The 26589-nt window shown below is 40.7% G+C and overlaps 3 protein-coding genes across 3 annotated transcripts; 2 read left to right on the top strand and 1 right to left on the bottom strand.

Annotated features, from left to right (window-relative positions):
• Positions 1-328: 328 nt before the first annotated feature.
• On the bottom strand, positions 329-20781 carry ipmkb (inositol polyphosphate multikinase b). Its single transcript, XM_053864546.1, has 6 exons — positions 19689-20781; positions 10859-10944; positions 10399-10495; positions 8743-8915; positions 4942-5023; positions 329-4873 (listed from the first exon to the last, which is right to left on the bottom strand). The coding sequence occupies exons 1-6, from the start codon at positions 19900-19902 to the stop codon at positions 4107-4109; spliced, it is 1419 nt and encodes a 472-aa protein (XP_053720521.1). The 5' UTR covers positions 19903-20781; the 3' UTR covers positions 329-4106.
• A 1972-nt stretch (positions 20782-22753) lies between these two features.
• LOC128758522 (high choriolytic enzyme 1-like) lies at positions 22754-23575 on the top strand. The gene has a single exon (XM_053864547.1). The coding sequence runs from the start codon at positions 22787-22789 to the stop codon at positions 23573-23575; it is 789 nt and encodes a 262-aa protein (XP_053720522.1). The 5' UTR covers positions 22754-22786.
• A 1504-nt stretch (positions 23576-25079) lies between these two features.
• LOC128758523 (high choriolytic enzyme 1-like) lies at positions 25080-25883 on the top strand. The gene has a single exon (XM_053864548.1). It carries the CDS (start codon positions 25095-25097, stop codon positions 25881-25883), a length of 789 nt encoding a protein of 262 aa, XP_053720523.1. The 5' UTR covers positions 25080-25094.
• The last annotated feature ends 706 nt before the right edge of the window (positions 25884-26589 follow it).

A 26589-nucleotide genomic window follows, 5' to 3' on the forward strand; every position in this document is an offset into this window, starting at 1 on the left:
AATGGCGTCGCTTCTCTTTAACTGCACTTAAGTGTAAACTGAAATTCCACAAATAAGATATGAACACAGAAAAACTTGCTCACATGCTGCGGTGTTTCCACTAAACAGTCATTGATCAATACGTTATGTTAAAAAACAAACAAACTGATAATCTGAGGACTTTTCTCCAGTCATCACAGAAAAAATAATTCTGCTGAGTCATCAGTACAGTTTCATTGTTCAAATAAGTCATGCACAAAGGTGACACTTGCTGAGAGGAAAGAGCGAACAACCCACAAAGATGAGTCATATTATTAAAAAGAAAAGACTGGGAGACAATAATGAAACAAGAGAGACATAAACAAAGGTTTTAATCGTGTTTTATTGTTAAAATAGCAAGAATTATATCCATTTTATCCAGGGACTTCAGTTCCTCTTCTTATGTACACTTGATATTCATGTTCAGGCTCATCTAAGGAATCCAGTATACAGAAATACAACAAGGAATTAACGCAGATCCATGTTTGGGCTCAGCTGAGCCAGTTCAGCTCTGTGCGACTGCTGTTTACAGTAGTCGCTCGGTGAGACCCCGCCACGGTCGCGACCATTACTCAGGACACTTGCGTAAAGCATAATGGAAAAGAAAAAGTCTAAATAAATGTACTGCATTTGCAGCCAAGATGGCGCTAATGGCGAGAGTGACAATGAAACATTGCTATATTTTCAACTCAAACTGGTGAGTAAGTGCTGGGGTGAAACCGCTAGGAAATGATTCCAGTTCAATCAAAAGTCAGCAGAAAACTAGCTTAAATGTCTTGAAGACAGACAGCATCTTACACAAGTCAGGATTATAACAGGCAATGAAATCCATTAGTGCAATCAACCGAGGAGATTAGAATCAGTTAGCGCTGGCAGAAAACTGCACCTGAAGAAACACATGGTTTCAGCGAGGATTAGAAAACGTAAACAAGCCGGTAAAAACAACGTTAACATGAAGAATTTTGACATTTGCGTTTCATGAAAGAACAAAAAAGACGAATTTTCCAGTCCAAAGAATCCAAAATAATGAGTAAGAAATCCTGCATCAGAATAAAGATTTCAAAATCTGAGACTGGCTTTTTAGTTGCATCTAAAGTCACAATTGAATTGGTTACATTACAGTTTTCAAATAACTTCCGTTTGTTCTGAAGCAAAAATAGGCAGGTACTCATAAAGTATACACATGAGCCGACATGCCCAGTATCTGACTTCGAACTATGCCCTGAAAAGAAATGCATGATATGGTCTAATTAAATTAATTAAAAAAAAAAAAAGCTGCCAGAAAAAAAAGCTACAAACCACATGGAGTCGTCCTCTACAAAGAATAAGGCAGTGATTACAGAAAATAAGAATCTTATGTAAACATTTCAAAGACGATTATTTCCAACACGTCAAAAATAGTATCATCTAATAGTTAGCTTTTAGTTTTCGATTATTTACAGGAGAAAACAAAACCGGTTTTCGTACAGAGCTACATGAACTGGACAACCGTGTGCATACCGTATGCAACAGAAGCGGCAATTACATGATCTCTACTGACCAATGAAACACCTCCAAACATGCGGGTTAGTTAGTGGTAAGTATATGGGCGACTGTCTGTGTGGGTTTCCTCTACAATTCACCGTTGGATCTATTGTTCCCGGGATTATCTCAAGAAAAAAAAAAAAAAAAGGTTTAGAGCGTCCTGGCAGTGAGACATGGACCCGCTTGATCACTCTCATGGATCTGCTGGCTTCACAGGCTTCCATCACGCTCTACATGTTGCAGCAGAGGGAGTGGAGCGTCACATAACCAACACTGAAGTTGTTTTGAAGGTTTGACAAAGTTTGGGTGACCAAAGAATTTCCAATTCAAAGCAACCAAACAGGAGGGGAGTGACTTGTTTTACGAATTTAAAATGGCGACCAGATCTTTATTTATATGCATTGCTGATCCATAACATTATGACCAAAGGCCCAATGCTTTTGCTTGAGTGAGTCTCCTGCAGTGGTCAGTACCTGTTGGAGGGAATGAAGTAGTGAATGAAGGCTGGTTTGTATAGTCGGTTGTGTGTAATGGGGGCCAAGTCTTTGAACTCAAGGTATTGTGTTTGTATTCACCGACCAAGGCCTGGACTCTATTCACTTGAAAAAGACTTGAAGAGGTGGATAATATTTAGGGCATGAACTTTCATTGGGACTTGACAAGCCTTTGTGGCAGCTCAAGAAATACTGATGGCCCAGGGAGACCACCAGTTGCCTACGGAACCAACAACGGATCAGAAATGGACTACGGTGTGATCAGGTCAGATGAATACGTCCATTGTTGGCACCCCTTGAGGTCAGATGAAACAACCTGTAGCATCTGCCAGCTGGCTCCCCCTAGAGGCATTCATCCATTACTGTTGCTGCTTTTTTATCTGTTGGCTCATTTTTCATAGCTACTGACCACTGCAGACAGAAAATAATACACGAAAGCCAGAATTATGTTACATCTAAGTGACTTAATTTAGAGGTTTTGTGAAGCAAGGAGTGCATATATCACCACTGCTCTTTAACCAGGGTGAAGATTTGAGTTGGCGAAGGTTTCTCATTTTCTATTAGAATTTAAAGAAAGTTAACTTCATTATCAAAACAACAATAATAAAGCAAAATAAATCAATAAAAAAAACTTTTTTCTTCCTTAAAATCTACTGATGTTTCAGCGACTGCTGTTGGATTAGCATGATTGTGTTTGGAATAGGAAACCCACGCAGGCAGGCACACAATACGCACCATACGAATCCTCTGATAGTAAATATAGCCCGTGAAAATTCATTTAAAAACACCTCTGATCACAAAGATTTTGAACTTTAAATGGCTTTCAACTGACTGGTTTTCAGAGAGAAACGAAATCTGGAAATTTCTTCAGAGCTTTGGCTTCCTTTCAGGTCTGATGGTATGGCAATGTATTCAGAGCCCAGGCATGTCACCGAGCAGTACAGTAGGAAAATACAAACACAGACACAAATCCATTCAGTTGCTGTCTAATCTTGCACTCGCTTATCATTCAACTCTCATTAAAGCAACGCTTTGTTCACTACAATCTTTAAAAAAAACAAAAAAATGGATTTCACCAGGGCACGTCAGGAGTGACACTTCACCTCAGAAACACCGACTCAGGTTTCACTTAGGTCACAAGACAGATTGATGTCAATGAATGGGGCAGGGGAACCGCAGCGAGTCATGGCAGAGAACTTGTTCTAGGGCAGTCACATGACTCGGGGGTCAACGTGGACTTGCAGAGAAGATTCTAGTAGTAACAGCGAGGAATTTATTCCAACAGTTCATTACCTGAGTTAAACAGTGGTTTCAGAAACACAAAACACTGACCCGACTCGACTCGACTCCTCGGATGTCCTGGTTTACGTGACGCTCACATGACTACCAATTTGAGGAGACTTCTGTCACCGTGCAGCAGTGCCCCCTGCTGACTTTAGTGGTCATTACAAGGTCAAAACGTGGCCTTTAAAACTATTCATTTTTAATTTAAGAATTAAATGTTATAAAAATACCTTAAACTCCTCTTTATTCTAAAGAAAAAAATACCACATTCACTCTATTCGTATCATCACAAAAAGTCTCCAATATCAGGCATAAAATGAATAGGTTACGATTGCATGAATGCCCTATGCAGTCTCAAAAATGTGTCAAATCAAAGCGAAAAATAAGCAGAAAAGGACAACAGAAACCACTCCCTTATTGAATATTAACTGCTGAATCTACAATAAAAATAAAAAAATCATAAGAAAATGTTAAATGCTGTTTATTCAATCCGGTGGAAGGTAGTGGAGGCTAAAAAGCAGAAATCCAGATAAAAAGTATTTAAAAACCATATCATGTAAAACAGCTTAATAACCGATAAAAATTAAATGTGTAATTTGTTGAGCGGCAGTAAACCAGGAGGGGGGGCCGTTCGAGTTCAGGGTCATAATGCCTTCATGGATCGATCAGTGCAGGTAGAACGAAACAGGGAGGGGAAAGACACCATCTATAATGAAACTTGGGTCCCACTCACACAGTTGACTGGCAGGTGAGATGATCGCGGAGAGGTGAAGTAGGGCAGCAGAATCAGTCTGAGTCACGGAGGAGCTCCTCCAGTACCGTCAGCAGGTGCTTGAGCCCGTAGATGTAGCCATGATCCGGGCTCTCGCAGGGAAAGACGTGTGCAAAATCGATCATCCTCACCTCCACCTCGCCCTCCTCCTCGGGAGGCTCCACTCCTGGTCCCTTACCGAGCGCCTCCTCCCTCCCACCACAATGTTCCTCCTCCTTCCCTCCCTCCTGGTCTTTCCCTTCCAGTTGAGATTTGTTTCCGTTTGTGTTAGCCGCTGGCTTGGACTCACCTGACTGCTGCCAGTTATCCTGCTCATGTGGCAGGGGGGCGCTCTCCTCGTAAGTTGAGGTCTTGGCCGTCCCGCGGGCGCCACCGTCACCTTGAGCCTTGGCACAATGCTGGAGCCCCCCTCTCCTTTGATTGGTGTAGAGCATAGCCAGGCTGTAGTCCCACGGTACTGCCGCCTCAATGTTGTTGTTGTTGTTGTACTCGGCCAATTCGTCTTTTTGATCCGCCTCATCCCGTCTCACCTCTTTCTCCTCACCACCCCAACCACTGTCGCTCGCCGTAGGGCTTGTCGTCGGAGTGCTGAGCAGCGAAGAGAGGGAGGATGAGGAAACTGAGGAGGGGAGGCCCTCGTAGACGAAGAGCAGAGAACTGGCGTAGAAGACAAGCTGCTGCTGAGACTGAAACCAGCGGAGGATGTGCTGCACTCTGCGGATGCTGGCGGACACGGCGTCCTTCCGGAGGCAAACGCCGTTATTAAAGAACTTAGCCAAACCTTCAGAAAAAAAGAGAAAACTGTGACATTTTTCACCAATTTCCACCTCCTCTGACATCATTTCTCACCATCTTTGATTGTCTCCTTAACCAGTCCTCGACCATAGTGCTGGTCATAAGACTCAAATGTGCCGCTGCACAACTTGTACACCTGAAAAACAAGAGAAATATTTGAGGCTCAACTTTTGAGGAGCTTTTACACTTATACTTTTAGTGCCATGTCAACAACTGCATACAACTAGCAGCCTAAATTTAAAAGTAAACAATGGCCAAATTTCCAAATAGCACCATTCAAAGTTATCATAGTGAAAGGGTCCTTGCAGTGGGGATGCCTTAAGGAGGGTAGAAATACCTTGGTGTCATTAATTAATCATTCTAAACTATTTTAAATGATCCGCAACAATAGTTCAATACGTTGTGCAGCCGCTAACTAGCAGCTACAGATCTGGTAACTAATGAATAGCCATCTGTTACGGTAGCTACAGGACCAGGGCTGGAGTTTCAAGTGTGTCATTTAGAAGTAATAGCTTCACAATGTTCTTTGAAGTTGTAAATAATAAAAATAAACTAAACAAATATTCTGTGGGCATTTGTCAGGAAGACCTCAAACCTGGAAGTGTACAGCCCTGTTTGGACAAGAACCCACAGTTACATACTGCAGCTTTAATAGCTACCAAGAAAGTTGTTGTTTGGTGCAAAATACTAAAAATAAAATTACATTCAACTTCTGTTTCTTCTAAAACCAATAAGTACGCATCAAAACTCTGGTGCAAATGAAAGGGGACTAAAATATATAGAAAGTCAAGACAAGATGATGGGAATGAAAGGTATTAGAATGCAAATGGATTAGAATACATGACTTCAGAGCAGAGACCATTCACTTGTTTTGATAACTGCATATTGTTATAGGCGAATAACTCCAGGATAAAATCAGAAGGACTTCCCACTGAGTGCTTCACACAGCAGACGCAGAAGACGAGGATGGTGGTGATGTGTTGCTACAGGTCACAGTTCCAGGCCAGCCAGCCTTTCGAATGTAAACTGTAGACTTGACGTACACTGAGAAGGAATGTGGGAGTGCTTAAAGGCGGTTTTGGTCACCTAGCAACAATTGGAGGCAGCGAGAGGTGCTGTGGAAATCAGATTGTGGGGGCAGTCTGTAAAAATATAACTCTCCGAGGGACTTGAGAAACCAAAAGGGTTGTTATGCACGTGAAGGGAAGCATGTTCAGGTCGAAAGAAAATGATTTCTAAATCAGTTTTAATTGAAAGTAGCCTCAGCCTTGCTATGCCAAAAAGTAGCACAAAAACACCAGATGTTTTGATGGAAAACTCTGGTACATCACAGTATTAGAGATGGTGGAGCAATGGAGAATAATTAGCTTGAAGAAAAAGAAGGTGATTTCCACTGAAACCAACATCCCTCACTCTCAGCCTGAATAACAATGAGTATCCGTTGAGTCACCTTCAACACAGAGCCTTCCCACTCTGAGTTCTGGAGAACAAATCTGTTAATCAATAACCACGACAGTGTTTAACAAGTGCCCTTCTATACGACGCCTGCTGTGTTTGTGATCAGTTTGCAGAGGGTGGGGAGACGAAAATGCAGCCCCTTGGTGGATTACTATTTACACTGAAGACAAACTATACCATTTATGCCGAACAGCTTGAAAGACCTTACTCACTTCCTCACAGTTCATGACCCAGCTTACGCACACTGAATGATGTATCTGCACACAAGCCTCCTACAAATGAAGCAGCTCCTTGGTGGATATTTAGCAAGCATGGTTTAAGGTTCTGGACGTCATAGCTCACCCCACCAAACAAATAAGAAGAAAGCATTCAATTTGCCTGGAATGTAGTTCAGTGACTATTGTTTGCTGAAGTTAAAGGGATTGGCATCGTGACGGAACAATTGAAATGACAAAACTAGGTGGCCTATTGAAACCTACAGTCCAGTTAACATTTATGTACTAATATTAATCTTTTCAACTGTGCATCATTAGCGACAAAACCGAAAACCTGTCTATTTGTCTTTTACTTCCATTCAAAAAGTTGAAGCACTATATTTTTATTTTATTTTTTGCACAATCTTGTTTTTATGCAATAAAATAATAATAGCATAAATAACAATAACACTTTATTCATGTGGTAATTTAGCTCAGTCACCCACCCATTTAAGTGTTAACTTTGGGAAAACCACTAAGGACCCACCTGATGATCTCAGGGCCCTGCACTCAGATATTGGCCTGAGTAAATTAATAAAACAAAATTAAAAAGTAATTTTTTTTAATAAAATAGAAGAAAAAAAATGAATTTATTATTTATTATTATTATTATTATTATTAAATCAAACAGGGCAATATTAAGTTTTGCAGATGTAAAAAAAAACATATGAATACATATTAATCCAGCCCAGCAAAAAAAAAAAAAAAAAAAGCTGAAACTTAAGTGGATGTTTATGTTCAATATTTACATAATTAATTTTCACCCCTTTGCTTGAGATTGTCATCAGGATGTGCTCTGCACTGTCTTCAACTGCATGATAGCATCTAGTCACATATACAAGAGAAGTTCAGCTCAACAGGACATGCCTCCTCATCACTTCATCTTTTGCATCATTTTTGGGGCAACAAAATGTTTGTGAGTTGAAGTAGTCAGGAAGTAACAATAGATAAATCGTAATGGAAACCGATACAAGAGATAAACGTGACAAACATCCTTTCCAAGCAGATAAGTTATATCGCATGTTCCTGTGCTCTGAGTAATGACTGCTCTATCACATGTTTACCTCTCCGCAGACTGGAAAAGCAATATTTAGACATCACAAATGAAGTGATGTTTAGTAATGAGAGTCAGTCACGCTGTGTGTGTGCGTGCGTGTTTTCATGTACAAGAGTGTGAGTGGCAAACTGTACAGCAGCGCAGACCTCACATGGAGATTCACAATCATTAACTTGGTGTGTGAAAGAGCATCTCCCGCTGCTTCATCTCTGCCAATGTTTTATTGCACGAGTTACTGTTTTACAGCTCCATTTTGTCACATTCTCATTGATCATTTCTCAAATGAGGACCTGTGAGGGAGGAGGGGATAGAGCGCGAATTTGTCGCATGTTTCCAATTGATAAGCTTTTGGGTTTTATCGAACTACTGCAACCACATACTGGAGAAACTTGCAAGAGCCTTTAGCTTTGTCAAGCTTGAACATTACGGAGATATCTACAAGTCTGCTACCATAGAAGAATGAGATGAACAAATATTTTGCTCAGGCGAAGGAGGTCTTTTTGTATCGGGAGGAAGCAGATTGAGCTGAATCAGGAGAGTTGGAGAGTGATACTGCTGTAAAAGGAACAGACAAAGCTCTGACCATTTTCCTTGTCATTTTCTCACAGGAGTTCATAACCTTAGCCATGATCCAGATGTCAAAAACCATCTTCAGAGCAGCTACACAAGAAATGTGGTTATAAATTAAAAAAAAAAATTCATAATTATATTAGTTGACCACTCACTAGGGTTTATGACAACCAAACAGTGCAAGAATTGTAAAAAGAGAAAAAAAAGAAACCAAAAAGCTTGCTAGATTTATTTTTATGCAGCGTTAAACCAAAAACATTGTGTTATTCTGTTTAAATGCACCCAAACCTAAAAAAAAGGAGCTTCAAGTATAATTATATAATATATATTTTTTGCTCTTTTGTCATTTCATCACGAAAGTCTGCAATGCTTTGCAGCAAATATTTGGAGGAGAAAAAGAAGAACCAAGCGGAGACACTGAACCTAAAATGGGGTTTATAAAATGTATTATAGAACTACAAAATGACTCAAGTGTTGTAGAAATTGCACAGAACAACAACATAAATGGTCACTCACCCTCATGCCAAGGACCAGGAAGCCCATCTCCTCCATGAGCGGATACTTCCGGATCTGTTGATCTCGTTTCTCCTGCGAGGCGTAGGGATCATAGCTCCGCTGGCCGAGCTTCACGTCCATGATGCACGGCTTGACGAAGCGACGGGTTACATCTTCCAGCTTCAAATAGAGGTCTGATGCAAAAACACAAAATTGGAATGTTCTGAAGTCAAGTGAGTCTGAACAAAAACCACAGATGGGTGACGCGTTTTAACAGAGATTATCACGAGAGAGTGAATTGAAGTTCAAGTGAAAAAAATTCAAGCGACTTTTGAGGTCACACCTCAATGTTTATTTTAAACATTTACGCTTTATGTCTAATGGTTCACAGTTCAAATGAAGTACCAACTTACCAACATACAACATTACCAACAGAGGATCAAGTCTCTGATCAGTTGAAATCAGTTTTGAAGAAGTCCAGAGCAAGTGTAGCTCCAGTGACTCTAGAATTTGCTTCATTGAACTTCCTTCACGTGTGAGAGCATGACGTGCCACATGTAAAGTAACTACTGCCCTCTTTTAACCTCTGAACACAGGAAGCCAAAAGCTTATTTGTGTAAGGTGTAATAGTCATGTGTGCAAAATTATTCTGAGCCAGGCCTGACTTCAGCTGGAGGTAGAAAAACCAGTGCTGGATCACGTCTAACCGGCAACGACAACTGAGTGTGGGTGTATTCATAAACGGCAACTATATATCCTTTTAATGACGCAGGATGACAAGAGCGAGAAAAAAAAGAGCCATAACTTTGAGTACATCAAAAACAGTAGTTGACTTAACTGAAGTTTATGTGTCTTGCTCATGGCTGAAATGCCATTATATTTACACTTGAAGAGGTGGTGTTTGAACATGTAAACATGCTTCGACAAATCATGTGCTTTGATCTGTTATGGCTTTTAAAGCCTTTGCGGAGGGTAGGAGTGTAAGAAAATATTGATACACTCAATATCACGATACTTGATTGTGAGTGTTCAATATTGTATCGATTTTTCTGAAATATCGCAATACTGTACTGTGTGATGATGTCTTGATATATTAAGCCAGCTGGATCAATATTTAATACATAGCTACTTGGATATGCGGCTTTTCCTTTTGTACACAGGGGCTATGATGTTGAATAAGGGAGTGATTCATTCCTCTGTGGAAATGTAACTAAAAAACTAACTCGACTGACGTCACATTAATACGTTTATTTTCATGCACATAATATTGTCCTACACTGTCTGATTTTCTCCCTTAAAATGATGGTACTTATTACAATATATTGCTGAACTTATAGAATTGCAATGCATCATATCACCACTTCTCTATTGGGATACATATCGTATCGCAAGATACCTTTGAATACACAACCCCAAGTAGAACTAAGTTCAGACACAACATACATGTGATTAAACAATAAAAAGTTTCACATTAATCCTCATCTTATCTCGAAGCCTTTCCTGCCCCCAGTAACAATATGATAAGAGCAATTTATTTACGTTACATATCGGCAGGACAGGACTGGTAACACACCCAAAAATGGAAAATCCTGAATACGCAATTTACAAATATAAATGATGTTCATTTGAGAATTCTTTGGTACGATTTCAGAAATGAAGACACATAAAAACACTGACCATTAGGGGAGTCAGGGGAGGACCATGTCCCATAATACTTGGGAAGATGGTTCTGTAGCTCCAGAAGACATGGATCACAGCAATCAGCTGCATATACCTGGTAAACACATTTAAAGAAGATAGCACAATCACTGACATTTCAAAGTCACAGCAATTTTAAGTTGTGTATCTTTGCGCATGTGTGTACCTTTGTTAGCTATAGTTGAGGGGACCAATTCTTGGAAAACACACCTACCTTTTAGCTGGTTCCCACAAGTTTAGGCCTCAAATTGAGGATTAAAATTTCAAAATAACTGGGTCATCATAATTGGTTTAAGTTGGGAATAGAGTCCTGGTTAAAGTCAGACATCTGCTTAGAATAGTTAGGTTTAGGGTGAGAGACTGGGGAAAACACTGCATCAATGAGAGGCCCCCAAAAAATAGGATTACAAACGAGTGTGTGCATGCATGCAATTGTTACCATGCTGTAAAACTGCATTTCTCGAGGCCCTCTTGGTGGAGGCTGAAGCTGCTTCAACACCGTTCCATCAGGATGTTGCAAAATGCCTGAAACACACACACACACAAGGGTCAAGTTGTCATGATTTTAAGGGGCAACTTCAATGTGCCCATCCAATCCTGCATATAAGTAATATAATGCCAAAGACAGTAACAATATGAGGCTGATATCACTTCCATGCTAATATACAGAGTGGGCTTGGAGAGGTTTGACGTTCCTCTTTCTTTCTGAGCAAACATGGATTTTCATCCAGGCTTCCATGATCAATAAACTAACCACCATTTTGCTCAACAAAAAAATATTCATTTGTCTGAATAAAGTTAGCATCCAGAAAAAGGTCAGAGACAAACATGGCTCATGATCTTAAACAATTTATTTTTGTATGTTTTAATTTTTACATTTAAGCACATTAAGTCACCTGAAGGTTTATTATTAATACTATTTTTTTTTTTTTATTATTGTGAAATATTTACAGATAAAGGACTAATAGTCAGGGAGATTGCTGTGATAAACTAAATAACTTAACAGTGAGCAGAAACAATTTCTTCAATGGCACACACAGTTTGTACTGACTGGACTTTAAAACATGACTCATAAATCTTTGTTTGGTTTGTACACCATACACCATAAATTGCCTGTTGCTTTTTGACACATGGTGCAAACACAGCAAGTGGCGACTACCAGGTTTATCTGTGTTACTGGTTGTTACACAAATAAACACAAACATTGAATCAGCCAATCACAATGGCTGAGTGCACACAGGTATGCAGACCTGTTCAGGACATGCTGTTCAAAATTCTGAAGAACTGAGTGAAGAGATGATTCTAGTAAAATGAAATGTGCACTGGTTGTCAGTGTCAAACAGGTGGTTCCAACAGTAACTAGATTAATAGCAGTCCAAAGGGCACTTGCACACTGGGGTCCAGTACAACACACCACAACTGACAGAAAAGAACATTGAACTGGAGTAACCATCAATAAAGGTCATTAAAAAGTTACAAAGTTTAGTCTGATGAGGGATAACAAAAGACATTTGAATGTTGCGGTCCGAATTGGGCACAAACAGCATGAGAGTATCGATCCACCCTCCCGTGCCTAAACTGTGTAAGCTGGAGGTGGGGGCTTAATGGTGAGCAGGGTATTTTGATGTCACACTCTTTGTACCAATTGATTAAATGCCAGTGCAGACTACGTCCCTCACTTCAGAACAATGCTGCATCCTTTTCCATGCTACATGTCAACAAATCCCAAACCGGCTTCATGAATGCAACACTAAAGGGGTCCAAAGTGAAATCAAACCTTGAAATTGGGAGTCAAAAGAGTTGTTTAGCATTAGAAGATGTGTACAAACCGTGTTCTATCAAATTACAAAGAGTTCAGTATAGCATAGCTTAGTTAGGAAATATGGCCGCCACAATGAAAACCGTGAAAATATATATATATATATATATATAGCAAACTTGCAGTGAATGCCAACTTAAATTAATCAAAAAATGTTACTAGAAAAGCATTTAAGTAACTGATCTGAACTGTTCATAAAACGTTTTAATAAATCAAAATGTTGTTGGTGTTTTACTCCAAGAGATTATTCATTTCAGTCTACGTGAGTACTTGTTTCAGAGGAGGGAAACAGTTTCTGACGGGAATACAGAAGTTCAGATCCAGATAGAATTGAGGAGTTGATTATGTATACAATGGACAAAGTGAAAAGAAGACCCTTTCGCTCCCAACCAAAAACGCACTTCCTCATCTTAACCGGTGAAAAATACAAATAGTAGAATAGAATAGTAGAACAGAAGTCCAACAGTTGTTCATCCTGGATGGCTCATCACCAATCCCATGATCCTTTGCATGAGTTAGCCAAATAATCTTGATACTCATCACATTAGTAGGACTGTAGTATGAACAAAGGATTTGGGTATTTTGGGTATTTTCCCTTGAGTATTCCTAAATGCATGAACAAGTTGGCAAGCATGATCAAGGCGTTTTACAAATGTAGTGTCTTCTAATATGGAAACGTATCACAGGTAACCTATAATGTAAGAGGGTATCCTACAAACTAAGGCCTCAAATCAATGTGTTGAGTCCCGAAAAACGAAAATGGCCCATGGGCCTGACACATGTACAGCTATTTTTAACCAACCTTAAAGAGATATTTGTAAGCTGTTTGATTGACAATGTATCGCCCTTCATTTCACTGCAACATCCTTGCAGTGGATGATTTGCCAAATAGTAGGAGGGGTGAGAAATGAATCTGTGTTACGTCAGACTACACTGGCCACAGCTGATTACAGCTGGACTGAACAAACCATGGGCAGAGAGGATTAGTCTGCTCTCAGGCTCATTGCTAGATTCTTGTGAGAGAGACGACTGATGCACGAAGGGAAGCTCGGAAATCTCTGTGCTTCACAGCAGCATACAACTGAGCTGTAAAGGGACATTAGTCACCACAGGAATGTTTCACCACATATCGGGAGTCTGATATCGGAAACGATAACAAAGATGCCGATTATCACTTCAAACATAAGACTGATGATTTCAGATAAGGCATCTGGCTTCTCAATAAAAATACCAGTGGGCATATTTGGTAAACCATGAATTGGACTCCACAGATTTCTCTCTAGCTGTTCTCTTCACCATGATTATGAAACGGTTGCATACAGTAGCATATTGTAGCGACTCCAAACACATGTCAAGTAAATCAATTTTGCATGCTGGACTCGGTTCCAATGTCTGAGGGGAAAAACGTATTGTAAGCAGATCAGACCCCAAGGAATGTGGGGAGAACCCTCTGGCAAAAACAAGGAACTGCAGTAGATTAATTTATACAATGTCTTGATATAAAAATACAAACAAAAACACGACAAGTATCTTGTGACAGGAACTGAAGTAGTTCATTTGACTCTTGACTGTACGCTCACACCAGACGTGACTCGGAGCGTCACCGACATTCGCACCCAAATAGTTGTTGTTTCCAGTCACAAAAGCTACTTCCCATGTCTCTTGTGTTGCGTTAAATAATGTAGACAGTCTGCTGGGTGCGGGTCTGAAGTTAGAGGAATGTTAACAGGGCTGATCAGTGAGGTAGATTTGTTGCCTTTGATCTGCTGTGGAAGTACCTGTATATTAAAAGCAAAAAAAGACTAGTGCGCCCATGCATTTGGGTCCATCAGATCCTTCAGAGGAGTCTTTAAGTCCTTTCGTTTTCATTTCACTTCCCTATCTTGTTGACTAATGTCTTCTCTCTGGTTGACTGGTCAACGTTCAGGAGTTGAGAGAAACTGCTCTTCTTGATGATCGGTAGGTGATTTCACGTCTACGTTCTGATCCAGTATGGCTCACAAGATACTGTAAATGTGGACAGTCCACACCTTCAACAAACACACATTCAGACTGTCAACACAAAGGCTTTGTTCAATATGGAGTAGTTGACAATCCATCTCGTGCATCTACAAATCAAACCTTAAGCAGAGAATTGAAGAGACTAACCAGCCAACAGCCCTTATGTAAAGTCACTGTGGCACTGTCAAAGCAACAAGAGAAAACTCTCTTGGTGGTGTCAGGAGAGGCGAGCCACACCCATGTTTCAATTGTGGTACCAAGCCTGCAAACACACCACAACAGTCAAGTTGCAACTCTGTAGTAGGACAATCAAAGGCCATATTACACAACAGAATCTCAACCTCTACAAGTACAGGAAGTCAAACACAAGAACAAAGTTCGTGCTGCTTCGCTCTCTTCTTTTTCATAACTGCCTTATTATTTTTACATTGTCCCATATGGGAGTCTAATTTAACAAATAGTAACACACAGAAATGCTATTCACCATGTCTCGTGATTGGACCTTTGCTTTTCTGTTCTCACGCCTGTGCCTCAAGTACAGTATGATAATCTCGCACAAGGTACAAGTAGAAAGACATCACTTGCAGAAGTGCATGTTCTACCTTTGTGGACACAAGGATAATTCCTATTTGCTGTCTCTACAATGCCAAGTGTGCATTCAGAATGTCTGTCATTTCTTTAGGATTGATAATGAAATTTCTCACCACTCACAACCAAATGATCGGGCAATGCGGACAATTAAAAATAAATTCTGTATATGGGAAACTGGGTCACACTCCTGCAACATTCCAAGCATCTAATGTGAAGAGTGGAAGCAGAGGCATGTAGTCATGTTATGAATCTGCTAAGTGGTACTATAACTGATGGTTCAGACTTTTTTGCTATTTGCTTCTGGTGAATTGAGACTAGGAAAAAAATCTGCAGCCCCTTGGGTTAATGTCATTCGTACTGTGGTACTGTGTCTCCACATGTCCCAATGCCCAGGGGGACATCTCATCGTTTATCGCAAAGAATTTGTGTTAACTGGTAAGTCAATATACAAATGACAATTTGTGCATATTGTGACACACAATGTAAAATAAGCCATGAAGTGGTCAGGTTCTTGATAGTCCAGACGTGCATGAACTTGTTGACTTCAATGTCGCTTACAATACAGTCGCAATGAAACAAGTTGGAGCAGGATCTCTCTGAAAATATACTTGCCTCTATCGCCTGTCTAGGTGCTACATGAGAAGCCAAATAAGAATCCTTTATTATTCAATAAATTATTACTTTGTCATCAATGACTTCAAATAGTGAAAAGCTAACAAATACACAATTTACTGCCAAATGTTGTATAAATGTGCACCTGCCGTAAGGCATTAAGGCATATTGCACAATGATTCTGCAATGGAAAATACAAGCTACACAGCATTCCAAGAGTTATGCGCCAGCCACTGTGCCATTGCCTTTGAGCACAGCAGAGGAGGGCAAAGGACAGCCCGCAGCCACTTGCGACCATTTGCCTGTGTATACTGTATGTGGCCTTCATGAGGTTACAATTTTTTTTTACTTTTAACAGGGCTCATTTAAACAGCATTTTTCTGTCCCTCAAAATACATTCAAGAAAATAAATATTAAAAAAAGAACCTGAAAAAAATGTATGTTATACCGCAGGTTTCCAAAATATTGACCACTCTTCCAATACTTACGATTTATATTGAGAATCTTTAAATATAATTAAATCATGAAAAATCAAATAGCTTATTATGCGCATATTTTCTTCATTTCATTTTGTCTCAGCAAGTAAAAAAATTGAATTTTATGAAACTCAAAGCTGGAGGAGACGAGTGTCACATTTCATTTCCTACGTAGTAGATATACTTCATTGGAAACAAAGAAATTCTGCCTCATGCACGTCATTCAACCATCAAACCACAGTGCTGCGCGTGCCTGTGTTGCATTACAATGTCAGGGTGTGGGAAATGATCACAGAGATTATTGCATTTTCTGAGTTGACTGACAATAGAATGAAAAGATTATGCCTGAGGCATAGCCATGGAAAGGTATTTTAGGCCAAAAGCCTTCCCATGTGACACACCGCCAGGGCAATGTAATTATAACAGGGTCAGGAAATCACTCACTGATGAAAACCTGTTGTGTTGTATGGACGTACACTTAATTCACCCTTCGACGTGAAGGCCAAAACAACACATACCCCCATCGGAGTAGGTGCAAATCAATGTTGAGCAGATTAGTGGGTTGTTCCCACACAGAGTGACCCAGATCAAGCGTAAACAAAATGTACACAAAGATGGCAACAATTTGAACAAGAAAAGTTTTCTGTCATCTTACAATTCGAGGGAAAAGACTTATTTTTCTGTTCAACACGCATAAACGGAGGGCCAACCTTTATGCTCCCTTAAATGCTGTGCTCCCAGTCAATTGAATTGCAAGTTCTGAAGTGTCTATGCAAAGTTATGGGTGATCAGAATGTAAAAACACATAGAAAAGAGGCTGTGGATCCTACTGGCTGCTGGCCATGAGGCCACTAGTTATATTGGCACCCACACAACATTGTGTTCTACTTTGCTTTCACTCCACAGCACTACCTCCAACACAGCTCGGCAAACAAACATCTAGCAATGTCAAACATCTCTAATCTACCCAAACTCCACCATTCCCTCCCATCAATAAAAGGTTAACACCACACCTTGCTCAACTTCATCGACTCACAGTCAAGCTACTGACCAGGCCAGGATATATTCACCTGGTCACCTGCGTCCAATTGGATTTGCTAAAGCCCTGATGACACTGCTGATGGTCAGCAGCTGAGAGAGTGAATGAATTACTGCTTGCTGAATGGAAATTCACAGCACAGGCCGCATTCCACCAACAATGCCACTCTTAATAAGGGGCCTCAGTGACACCAGGTTTGGAATGAGTTGAACAATCACCATTTAAGTGTTCACCAATGGCCTCTGAAAACAACATGGAAATGCTCCTAAGTATTCCTGGTAGTGAATTAATGTACCACTCCAAATAAAAAGTAGTTTGTTGGTTCTGATGTGGCTTCATACGCTCATCCACTAACCTCGACTTCACTGCAATAGAAATATGACGCAGGCTCGGGTTGGGCGATGTGGCCTAAATTCCTCACGCTACAAATTCAATCCCATTGTGGCAACAGTACATATCACCATGTAAACAAAAGAGCAAAAATTATAGTGGAAGCATTCCTGATTCTGTAACGTAACTGTAACGCTAAATTGTAATAAATAAAATATAAAGTGCACTGAATCAGACTCCCAACAACTAACTAACTAACCTATTGTATCACATGATAATGAACCAAAGTCTTATCAGATTCTTCCAACACAGCTTTATTTTGTTTTCAGCTTCATGATACATATGGACACAACCTAAACTGAAAAACAAGACAAATCGCACGCCCTGTTTATTCATCAGGATGCCATAAATTTCCGATCATTAGTCCCATATAGTGTCCAAATCGCAGGGCCATCATACTAGCTTCCGTGAAAAGGGTGTTTCTCCTGTTCATTTTGCTGCATTCAATCAAAATTCTGAGATTTGAATGCCTATGTTTGCCATTGCGGGTGCCATATTTGGATTTGGGAAAATTCTCACACTTATCCACATCTCACGAGTCGCGACACTTGCATTTGATTGGTCAACTCGGCAAGGGAGAGCTGGAGGTAACAACTGTTGGTGAACCAGGGAAAAAATTGAAAGAAAAGTCAGCAGTAAGCAATAGTCCGTACCGTACCACCCAACAGCCCCACCACGAAAATGCGTGGTCGGTATCCATATTGTGGTATACTACTGAGTAGCGTACGAGTACTTGCATTTATGTGCTCACCAATACTACAACATTCCTCAGCATGTTTTTCTTGTACATGGGTGACTGTCACCAGTTTCACTGCAGTACAAACCAATTTTACAAAATTGTCATAAACTAAACTTTTACAATCTGCACTCAGCCGGTGGCCATTCCATGAGTTCAAGTACTCAAGCCCGGTATCAGGCCAATATCGGTGCATGCCTGATATTTTTCCACACCTCCATAGTTCAAATGTGTTTGGTGTACCACCCACCACTAGCAAAGACACAATAACTGGTGGCACCAGTTGGTTAAAAATTGCATCACATAAATGTTGCGGATCTGGTTTCACAATCAGCATTCACAAGTGAGAGCTTTTTTCTTTGGTTCTACACTACAAACAGAAGGAAATTGTAGGGAACATTTATCGCACAGTTGATGAGCACAGTATGTGGATAGAATATGTTTAACTGGCAAACAGGTGACACAGGTTCAACTTGGCTGACTAGTAAAAAAAATTCTCGACACAATCATGACCCACAGCGGCGGTGACAACCATAAAGAAAACTGAGCGATAAGCACTAGCTCGGCTATCAAAGATTGTTCTGTTAGGAACAAGCATGCAAAAATCAATGAAGACAAACATTCAAACTGATAGCACTTAACAAAGGCATGGAAGGAACAGGTGGTTGTGCAAGACTGAGTAAAGGCAGAGCACGACTGGACACCCTGATATTTAACACTGCAGCACAAAGCACAATTTATAGATTTCAGACTGACCGTGCTGCAACAACTATCATTTCGCAATCCTCTGACATCACAAAATGACATCAGAACACGTGGACTTGGCCAGAATACTTGATAAGAAGTGAAGTTTCTATTTTGCCTCTCATGTTAAGCATCTGCCAGAAAAAGTTCTTTTGCATCACAGTCCTGTATATCATGTATCACCAAGACAATGGCACTGGTGAGCTACATTTCCATGCATAACAAATAACACACACAAAACAAAAACAAAAAACACCTTGATAAACAGGTTTCTATCAGGGCAGCTTAAAGTTGGAAGCTATCTGGTGTGTTGGGCTGATCTACACTGTGAGCAAAATGAGAGTGAATGAATGACAGTTTATTCAATGTCCTCGACTACCCTGTATATATCTTCCATGAGAAGTTAGATTATTTGTACAACTATTATTGGCTTCATAATAGTTTTGTCTCTCCAAACTATCTGCTGATGTGTTAAGTGCGCTTGATGTTACCTGGAAAAACATCTAAGTTGATGAGGTCTTGTTCAATTTGACTTGTAGTAATTTACAATGTTTTACAAAGTGTACAAACATGAGACCATAAAGTCATAAATATCACAATCTGGTCACCTTTAATGTCCAAAAGTTCCTACCTCCGGCATGAAGCACAATTACGAAGTATTATTTAAATTGCATTGTCGCTAAGACTCACTTTATTTTCTTATTTATAGAAATATTATGGAAAAAAAACATGTTCTGTTTCGATCCATCTGTTGGTGATGATCAGGACAAGTCAATTTTGTCCCACAAAATGTCATTTCTGACTCTCATATTGAACAAAGACACGAGCACAGGTGGATCATCAAAGGTGCACCTGACTTACCCACTTTATCCACTCCATATTTGTGACCCGCCACCTGATGCGAGAGCGGGACGCAGCCGTTGAGGTGAGCCGGGCCCGGTGGTCCAAGAGGCCGCTGTGCGCTCTTCTCTTTCGGTGGGTCACCAGCGGTTATCCGCGGGGTCAAGTTGACCCCAACAGCAGCCGAGTTAGGGGTCAATTCCAGTCTACCGAGAGCTAGAGGGGACTCCATCATGGCTTGATGATTACTAGTTCACATTTGTTAACAAAAAAAGACATACATAATGCAAAATTAAGAAGGCCAGTGATCCCCTCTTCAAAAAAAAAATCAAAAAAGTAAACGGCGTGACTGGTTCACATAGTGTTATTACGTAATTGGAGAAAGCTGCCCTGCATTTCAACAAATTGTTTGGGCGTGAGAAGAAGACCGTTCCAGAGGACACCGACACGACAGCTCCAGTTGTAGCCGCCGACAGCTTCCACGCGGACGGGCAGACGTGCCGTCGTGTCCGAGGGCAGAAGCACGGCTCCACAGCAGTTCTGATTCAATGGTTTTCATATCTTGAGGAGCAGCGTAAATACATCCTGAGCAGGGACATCCCACTTCCTACCAGTGACAACACCGGTGACAACACGGTCTACTTCCGCTCCGGATTTTCAAAATAAACCGCAGATAGTCGTGACTTCTTGTAACAATAAACAACCATTTTACATTTCGATCAACTGCTGTTTTATTGACACGGTGGAGGCAAAGCGTTCAATATCAGCAATTGATGTCCTCATTTCGCGCTCTAGTCATTCAAGTCAACGAAGAAGGCACTGTACATTAACGGTGTCAGAAGGAGCTTCACAGCTACACCCGTTTTTAGCCATTACAAATCCGAAAAGCGAGTCTGAATGCACAAATAAACGTCTCGGAGCGCGCTTAAACGTGCCGCGGTGAAGCAAGCGCGCCCTCACTCGACAAACAACTACCGTCAAAATAAGGGCTTGTCCTTTGTCGAATGGAATCCTCACGGAACCGCGATGGCTTTAAATCCATAATACCAACAGAGCTCGGATGAAATAGCCTGATATTCTGGCTAGTGTAGGCGGTGACATCCCAGCACGATGTACAGCACGAGCCCAAACCAGATTTACGACACTGTCGTGACTGTTGACTACACTCTCAATTTGCGCTGAATTCAATTGTTTGTTGTTGTTTTTTTAATGAATGCATTTTTTACGACTGTTAACTAATTTATATTCTTTAGAATAAACTTTTTGTTGATTAAACCAGAGACAAGGAGGACAACTGTGTTGTATTTATTTCTTTACATCTGAAATGAGTAAAGTGGACGCCTACTTAGGCTGTCTTTCATGCTTTCAATATAAGTTTGAAGAACATATTTCAATAACTTGAGTTATTCAGCGTGTTTACAACTGTCATGGCATTTTTTTGTTTTTGTCTTTTTTTTTTTAACTATCATTTACGTTTTTAATGTTGAATGTTTATTTTAAAGTCTTTATTCAATTCAATTTTTTTATGCCTGTACCACTCACATGCACACAAAGACTCTTCCAAAAAAAAGTCAGGAAACCAAACATTAAAAAAAAAAACTAAAAAAAAAAAAGTCAAATAACAAAGTTTTTTTTTAAACTAATTGGTCTAAAAATTATATATTATTCTGATTAAATATTGAAAGGCTTTATGAAAATCATTTGAGCATGAGTCAAGATAAATTTGATGATATTTGATCTCATGTTAAAATGGAAGTTGAAAGATCAACTCTGACAGAAGACTCTGGGACAACAAGTGTTCTGAATGTTTGTTGAAAACTTTGTAACAAGTTACTCCACAGTGATCATTGTGGAACGGCTGAAATGTTGGATCAATTTAAATAAATGAGTTCTAAAACTTAATTTAAAAAAAGTGATTTTAAGTCTCCTTTTCACAAATGGTGACTTGCTTCTGAAAATTGTTCTATTTTCACCCAACTTCACACATCATCACAAGAGTGATGATCTGAGTCGATGCAACGGTAAAATTAGACATCGCAACAGTGAAATGAGAAACAACCAATTGCAACTTCTCACAATAAAGGAAACAGGAACTGCTCTTCCTATGACTCTTATCTGCTGGGAAGACTCAGTTATTGCTCTAACTATGTTTACTTCCCTAAAACCAGAGAGCAGAACGAGTTTACGGACAGAAATGAGCTGCCATCAAGTCTGATTTACGATTTGCCTGTAGGGCCTCTTATCTTACGCAACACTGGTATGCACCCTGAAATAACCTGTTACATAAATGATGTTCACGTACCGAACATGGCCTCCAATGACAAATAACTTAGTGTTTTAGTAATAATGTTTTATAGTTCTCTTTAAGCAGATGTAATGATACCATTTCACACACTTGATTTCCAGTATTGTGGCTCAATCTTCTTCACAGTGAAAACCACTGATTTGACAGAATTATTCCATGTTACTTTGTTTTTAAAGAATTGTTAGAGGTATTACTCCACTAACTCACTGCAGCAATTGCATCTTGTCCACACCTGTAAACTGCAGTTATAAATGAAACGAAACAACAGCCAATCGGGGAGCACCTAGGACAGCAGTGTACTACTCATTCAACGCAATCTGCTCAATGAGGCAGTCAAACTTACATCCGATTTTGGCATGTATTAAAATCATGTTTGGCCAACACCAATGACCCTCTTGCTACATAAGCCGAAAAGTTAAATACGATAAGTGTATGATGTGTATGAACTTCTTTCATCAACAAAAAATTATCTCTTTTAAAATTAATGAGAGGAAGGGGTACGATACAAAAAAAAACTAAATTACAGAAAATACTGAAATCCAGTAACAGAAATGTAGCAAGTTTTTAGATTTTCAATTGTCAAGGATTAATCGGTAAAAAACAACAGCAGGTCACGTTTCTCCAAATGACGAGCAGTCACAACAATCCATGTTGAACCAGCAGGTTTGTCGTCCCTCCCCTGGTTTGTTCAGGCTTTACAGTGAGGACCACTGCCCATCATCCCTGTGTAGACACACCAGTAGAATGGAGTATAAAAGCCCAGAGAGAAGAGAGAGGGCATCAAGCTTCCAGGAGTCTCCACAGACACCAGAAGATGATGAAGATGTCTCTCTCCGTCAGCCTGCTGCTGCTCCTGCTCCCCCTCTGTCAGGCTCATCCTCTCCAGCAGGAAGCAGCTGAAGATGAGGAGCTTGGTGTGGACATCAGCACCAGGATTCTCACCACCAACAACGGCTCTCAAGAGATTCTGCTGGAAGGAGACTTGTTGACTCCCAGAACCAGAAACGCCATGACCTGCTGGTACCAGAGCTGCCTGTGGAAGAAGAACTCAGCCGGTCATGTGACCATCCCCTTCACAGTGAGCGCTCAGTTCAACAGCTATGAGAGGCAGAAGATGGAGAGGGCCATGCAGGCCTTCCACAGCAGCACCTGCCTGCGCTTCGTTCCCCGTCAGAGGGAGTACGACTACATCAGCATCGAGAACAGAGCCGGCTGCTTCTCTTCTCTGGGCAGAGTTGGAGGAGGACAGGTTCTGTCTCTCAACAGGCAGGGCTGCCTCTATCACGGCATCATCCAGCACGAGATCCTGCACGCTCTGGGCTTCCAGCACGAGCAGACCAGGAGTGACCGGGACCAGTACGTCAGGATCAACTGGGAGAACATCAACCCTCAGATGGCCTACAACTTCTACAAGCAGACCACCAACAACCTCAACACTCCCTACGACTACACCTCCATCATGCACTACGGAAGAACCGCCTTCTCCATCCAGTACGGCAGGGACTCCATCACCCCCATCCCTGACCCCAACGTCCAGATCGGTCAGAGGCAGGGACTGTCCTACTGGGACATCAGGAGGATCAACCTGCTCTATGGATGCTGAGCACACTCAACACACAGAAGACAACATGCCTCAAACCCACAAATGATTAGTGAACAGTGTTGTCCCTGAAGAAGATGGAATGTGATGTGTTCTGATGTCTGGTGGTTGGAAATAAATAATCATGAAAGTAACTAATATGTGTGAACAATGTATCCTTCTCTGTGTCAGTCATTCTTGCTGCTCCTTTTAAAGTTCAGCCCAATTTTGAACACAGGATGAAATCAAAAAACAACATTTGACTGAGATAAAAATATCTTACCTTTGAAAATAACTTGTACGAATATATTCGTACAAGTAAAATAACATTTCACTTATCAATTTTTATTCATGATCAATATTCATTACTGTTTTGAGTAAGAGAACATTCAGAGTCCACTACAACATGTCACATATAAGATCTAAACCACTGTATTCTGGAGGAAACAGTTCCTGTTCCTTTCTTTCTGCGAGTGGGCCACTGAAAAATGTGCCCCTTCGCCAGAGCAGCTGAGCTAATCTCAAGCATGAAATGGTCCCATGCAAGATTTTCTTTTTTTTTACTAGATGTCACTGAACATGATGTTCATTTGCATATCTTGAATACACATTTTTAAGCTGATAGTTGTAATGAACCACAAATAATGAGTTTAAATGGGAGAGTACTTTAAAAATACCTCCAAATCAAGTCAGTTTAATCATCAAGAGTGTTTCTGTTTCAGAATCGATGCAAAGATGACATGAAACTGTAAGGAGTTAAGATTATATTAAGTGTGATTTTTCTCAACACGAGACATTTCTCAGCTCAGCTCTGTGAACGAAAATGTGTCAGTGCTGTAGGACACTTCAGTTTGTGGTCATTTATAGAAGTTACAGCGTACATTTAATTGATTGACATGAGTTTTGTTCAACTTTTTTGGTTGAGCACTTCTGAAGAATGATTTCCACATTCAGCCACTTTTTTTCTGCAAGTCTCCTTTAACTCTAGAGTTAAAAAAAATATTTTGTAATGTAACGTTGCTACACATTTCAGTCCAGAGTGTCATCTTATTTGAGGAATAAAATTAGAATAGTAGAAATCACTTTTACATAGAATGAAAAAAAATTTTCCTTTTTGTCTCAAATTAGGAAACATCAGTGCTGAATGAAATGAGAGGGAAAACATGTCCTGAGTGATGGAATGGAGGCACAAAGTGGAAAATACTTTTATCATCAACAACTTGTCTCAACAGTTGAACATAACCTGTCATGTCGCCATAAAACCTTCAGTGACATGTGACAGTGTGAAGACCGAGCCCAGATCATCTAAGAAGAATGTAGGAGTATAGATAAGATGTGGATCATGTTTCTCCAGGTGATCAGGAGTTACAACAAGCCATGTTGAACCAGCAGGTTTGTTGTCCCTCCCCTGGTTTGTTCAGGCTTTACAGTGAGGACCACTGCCCATCATCCCTGTGTAGACACACCAGTAGAATGGAGTATAAAAGCCCAGAGAGAAGAGAGAGTGCATCAAGCTTCCAGGAGTCTCCACAGACACCAGAAGATGATGAAGATGTCTCTCTCCGTCAGCCTGCTGCTGCTCCTGCTCCCCCTCTGTCAGGCTCATCCTCTCCAGCAGGAAGCAGCTGAAGGTGAGGATCTTGGTGTGGACATCAGCACCAGGATTCTCACCACCAACAACGGCTCTCAAGAGATTCTGCTGGAAGGAGACTTGTTGACTCCCAGAACCAGAAACGCCATGACCTGCTGGTACCAGAGCTGCCTGTGGAAGAAGAACTCAGCCGGTCATGTGACCATCCCCTTCACAGTGAGCGCTCAGTTCAACAGCTATGAGAGGCAGAAGATGGAGAGGGCCATGCAGGCCTTCCACAGCAGCACCTGCCTGCGCTTCGTCCCCCGTCAGAGGGAGTACGACTACATCAGCATCGAGAACAGAGCCGGCTGCTTCTCTTCTCTGGGCAGAGTTGGAGGAGGACAGGTTCTGTCTCTCAACAGGCAGGGCTGCCTCTATCACGGCATCATCCAGCACGAGATCCTGCACGCTCTGGGCTTCCAGCACGAGCAGACCAGGAGTGACCGGGACCAGTACGTCAGGATCAACTGGGAGAACATCAACCCTCAGATGGCCTACAACTTCTACAAGCAGACCACCAACAACCTCAACACTCCCTACGACTACACCTCCATCATGCACTACGGAAGAACCGCCTTCTCCATCCAGTACGGCAGGGACTCCATCACCCCCATCCCTGACCCCAACGTCCAGATCGGTCAGAGGCAGGGACTGTCCTACTGGGACATCAGGAGGATCAACCTGCTCTATGGATGCTGAGCACACTCACTGTCGCTGTCAGAAGTTAACCAGTGTGCAAATTGTTGAAGTGGGCTGAAAGGGCTCTGTTTATGGTGCTGCCAATAAACTCCTCAAGTAAATCACTTTCTGTTTTTTCTTCTTGTCCTAACCCTCACCCATATAAAGAGATGTTTTTTCCCCCCTCCAAATTCTAAAATAACAGTTATCACATTCCCAAAACTTCAAATAAAGTGTTACAGGATAATTAAATTCATTTTGTGACAAGGCTTGTAGCCTGAACCCAGGCTTTGTTAAGTGATGATGATGATTACGGAGTCGTGTTGCTGAAGCTAATAAAACTAAGAAGATAATGGCATGGAGTTGAGAATGTCCTTTATTCAGAGCAGCATATTAAAGAATAACAAACATAAATTTACGCGCAATAATAATCATGATAATAAACTGCATGCAAATAATGAGTTTCCATGTTCTCTGACTTTCACTTGACACCAGGTTACTAACGACAAGAGAACCTGCGGTGATGAAGAGCCAAAAAAATAAATTACAGAAGGATCCAGATAGTTCATCAGTGGTGAAGTATGTGTTATTTGCCAAACTCATCATGAGTATTTTTATGAGGGTGAGTTTCCTGAAAAAGTTCGAAATAGGCATGTTGCAGTAACATCCAAATACAACTAAAATGTGGTAAAAAAAAATATTTTTTTCATCAGTTTTTCACTATTTT

Source organism: Synchiropus splendidus, chromosome 5 (genome assembly GCF_027744825.2).
Source record: "Synchiropus splendidus isolate RoL2022-P1 chromosome 5, RoL_Sspl_1.0, whole genome shotgun sequence".
NCBI lineage: Eukaryota > Metazoa > Chordata > Actinopteri > Syngnathiformes > Callionymidae > Synchiropus > Synchiropus splendidus.

Coding starts and splice junctions, on each gene's coding strand:
- ipmkb (XM_053864546.1), bottom strand. CDS start 19,902: ATGATGGAGTCCCCTCTAGCTCTCGGTAGACTGGAATTGACCCCTAAC. Junction 10,945..19,688: donor ATATGGAGTGGATAAAGTGG/GTAAGTCAGGTG, acceptor TGTGTGTTTCAG/GCATTTTGCAACATCCTGAT. Junction 4,874..4,941: donor TAAGGAGACAATCAAAGATG/GTGAGAAATGAT, acceptor TTTTTTCTGAAG/GTTTGGCTAAGTTCTTTAAT.
- LOC128758522 (XM_053864547.1), top strand. CDS start 22,787: ATGATGAAGATGTCTCTCTCCGTCAGCCTGCTGCTGCTCCTGCTCCCC.
- LOC128758523 (XM_053864548.1), top strand. CDS start 25,095: ATGATGAAGATGTCTCTCTCCGTCAGCCTGCTGCTGCTCCTGCTCCCC.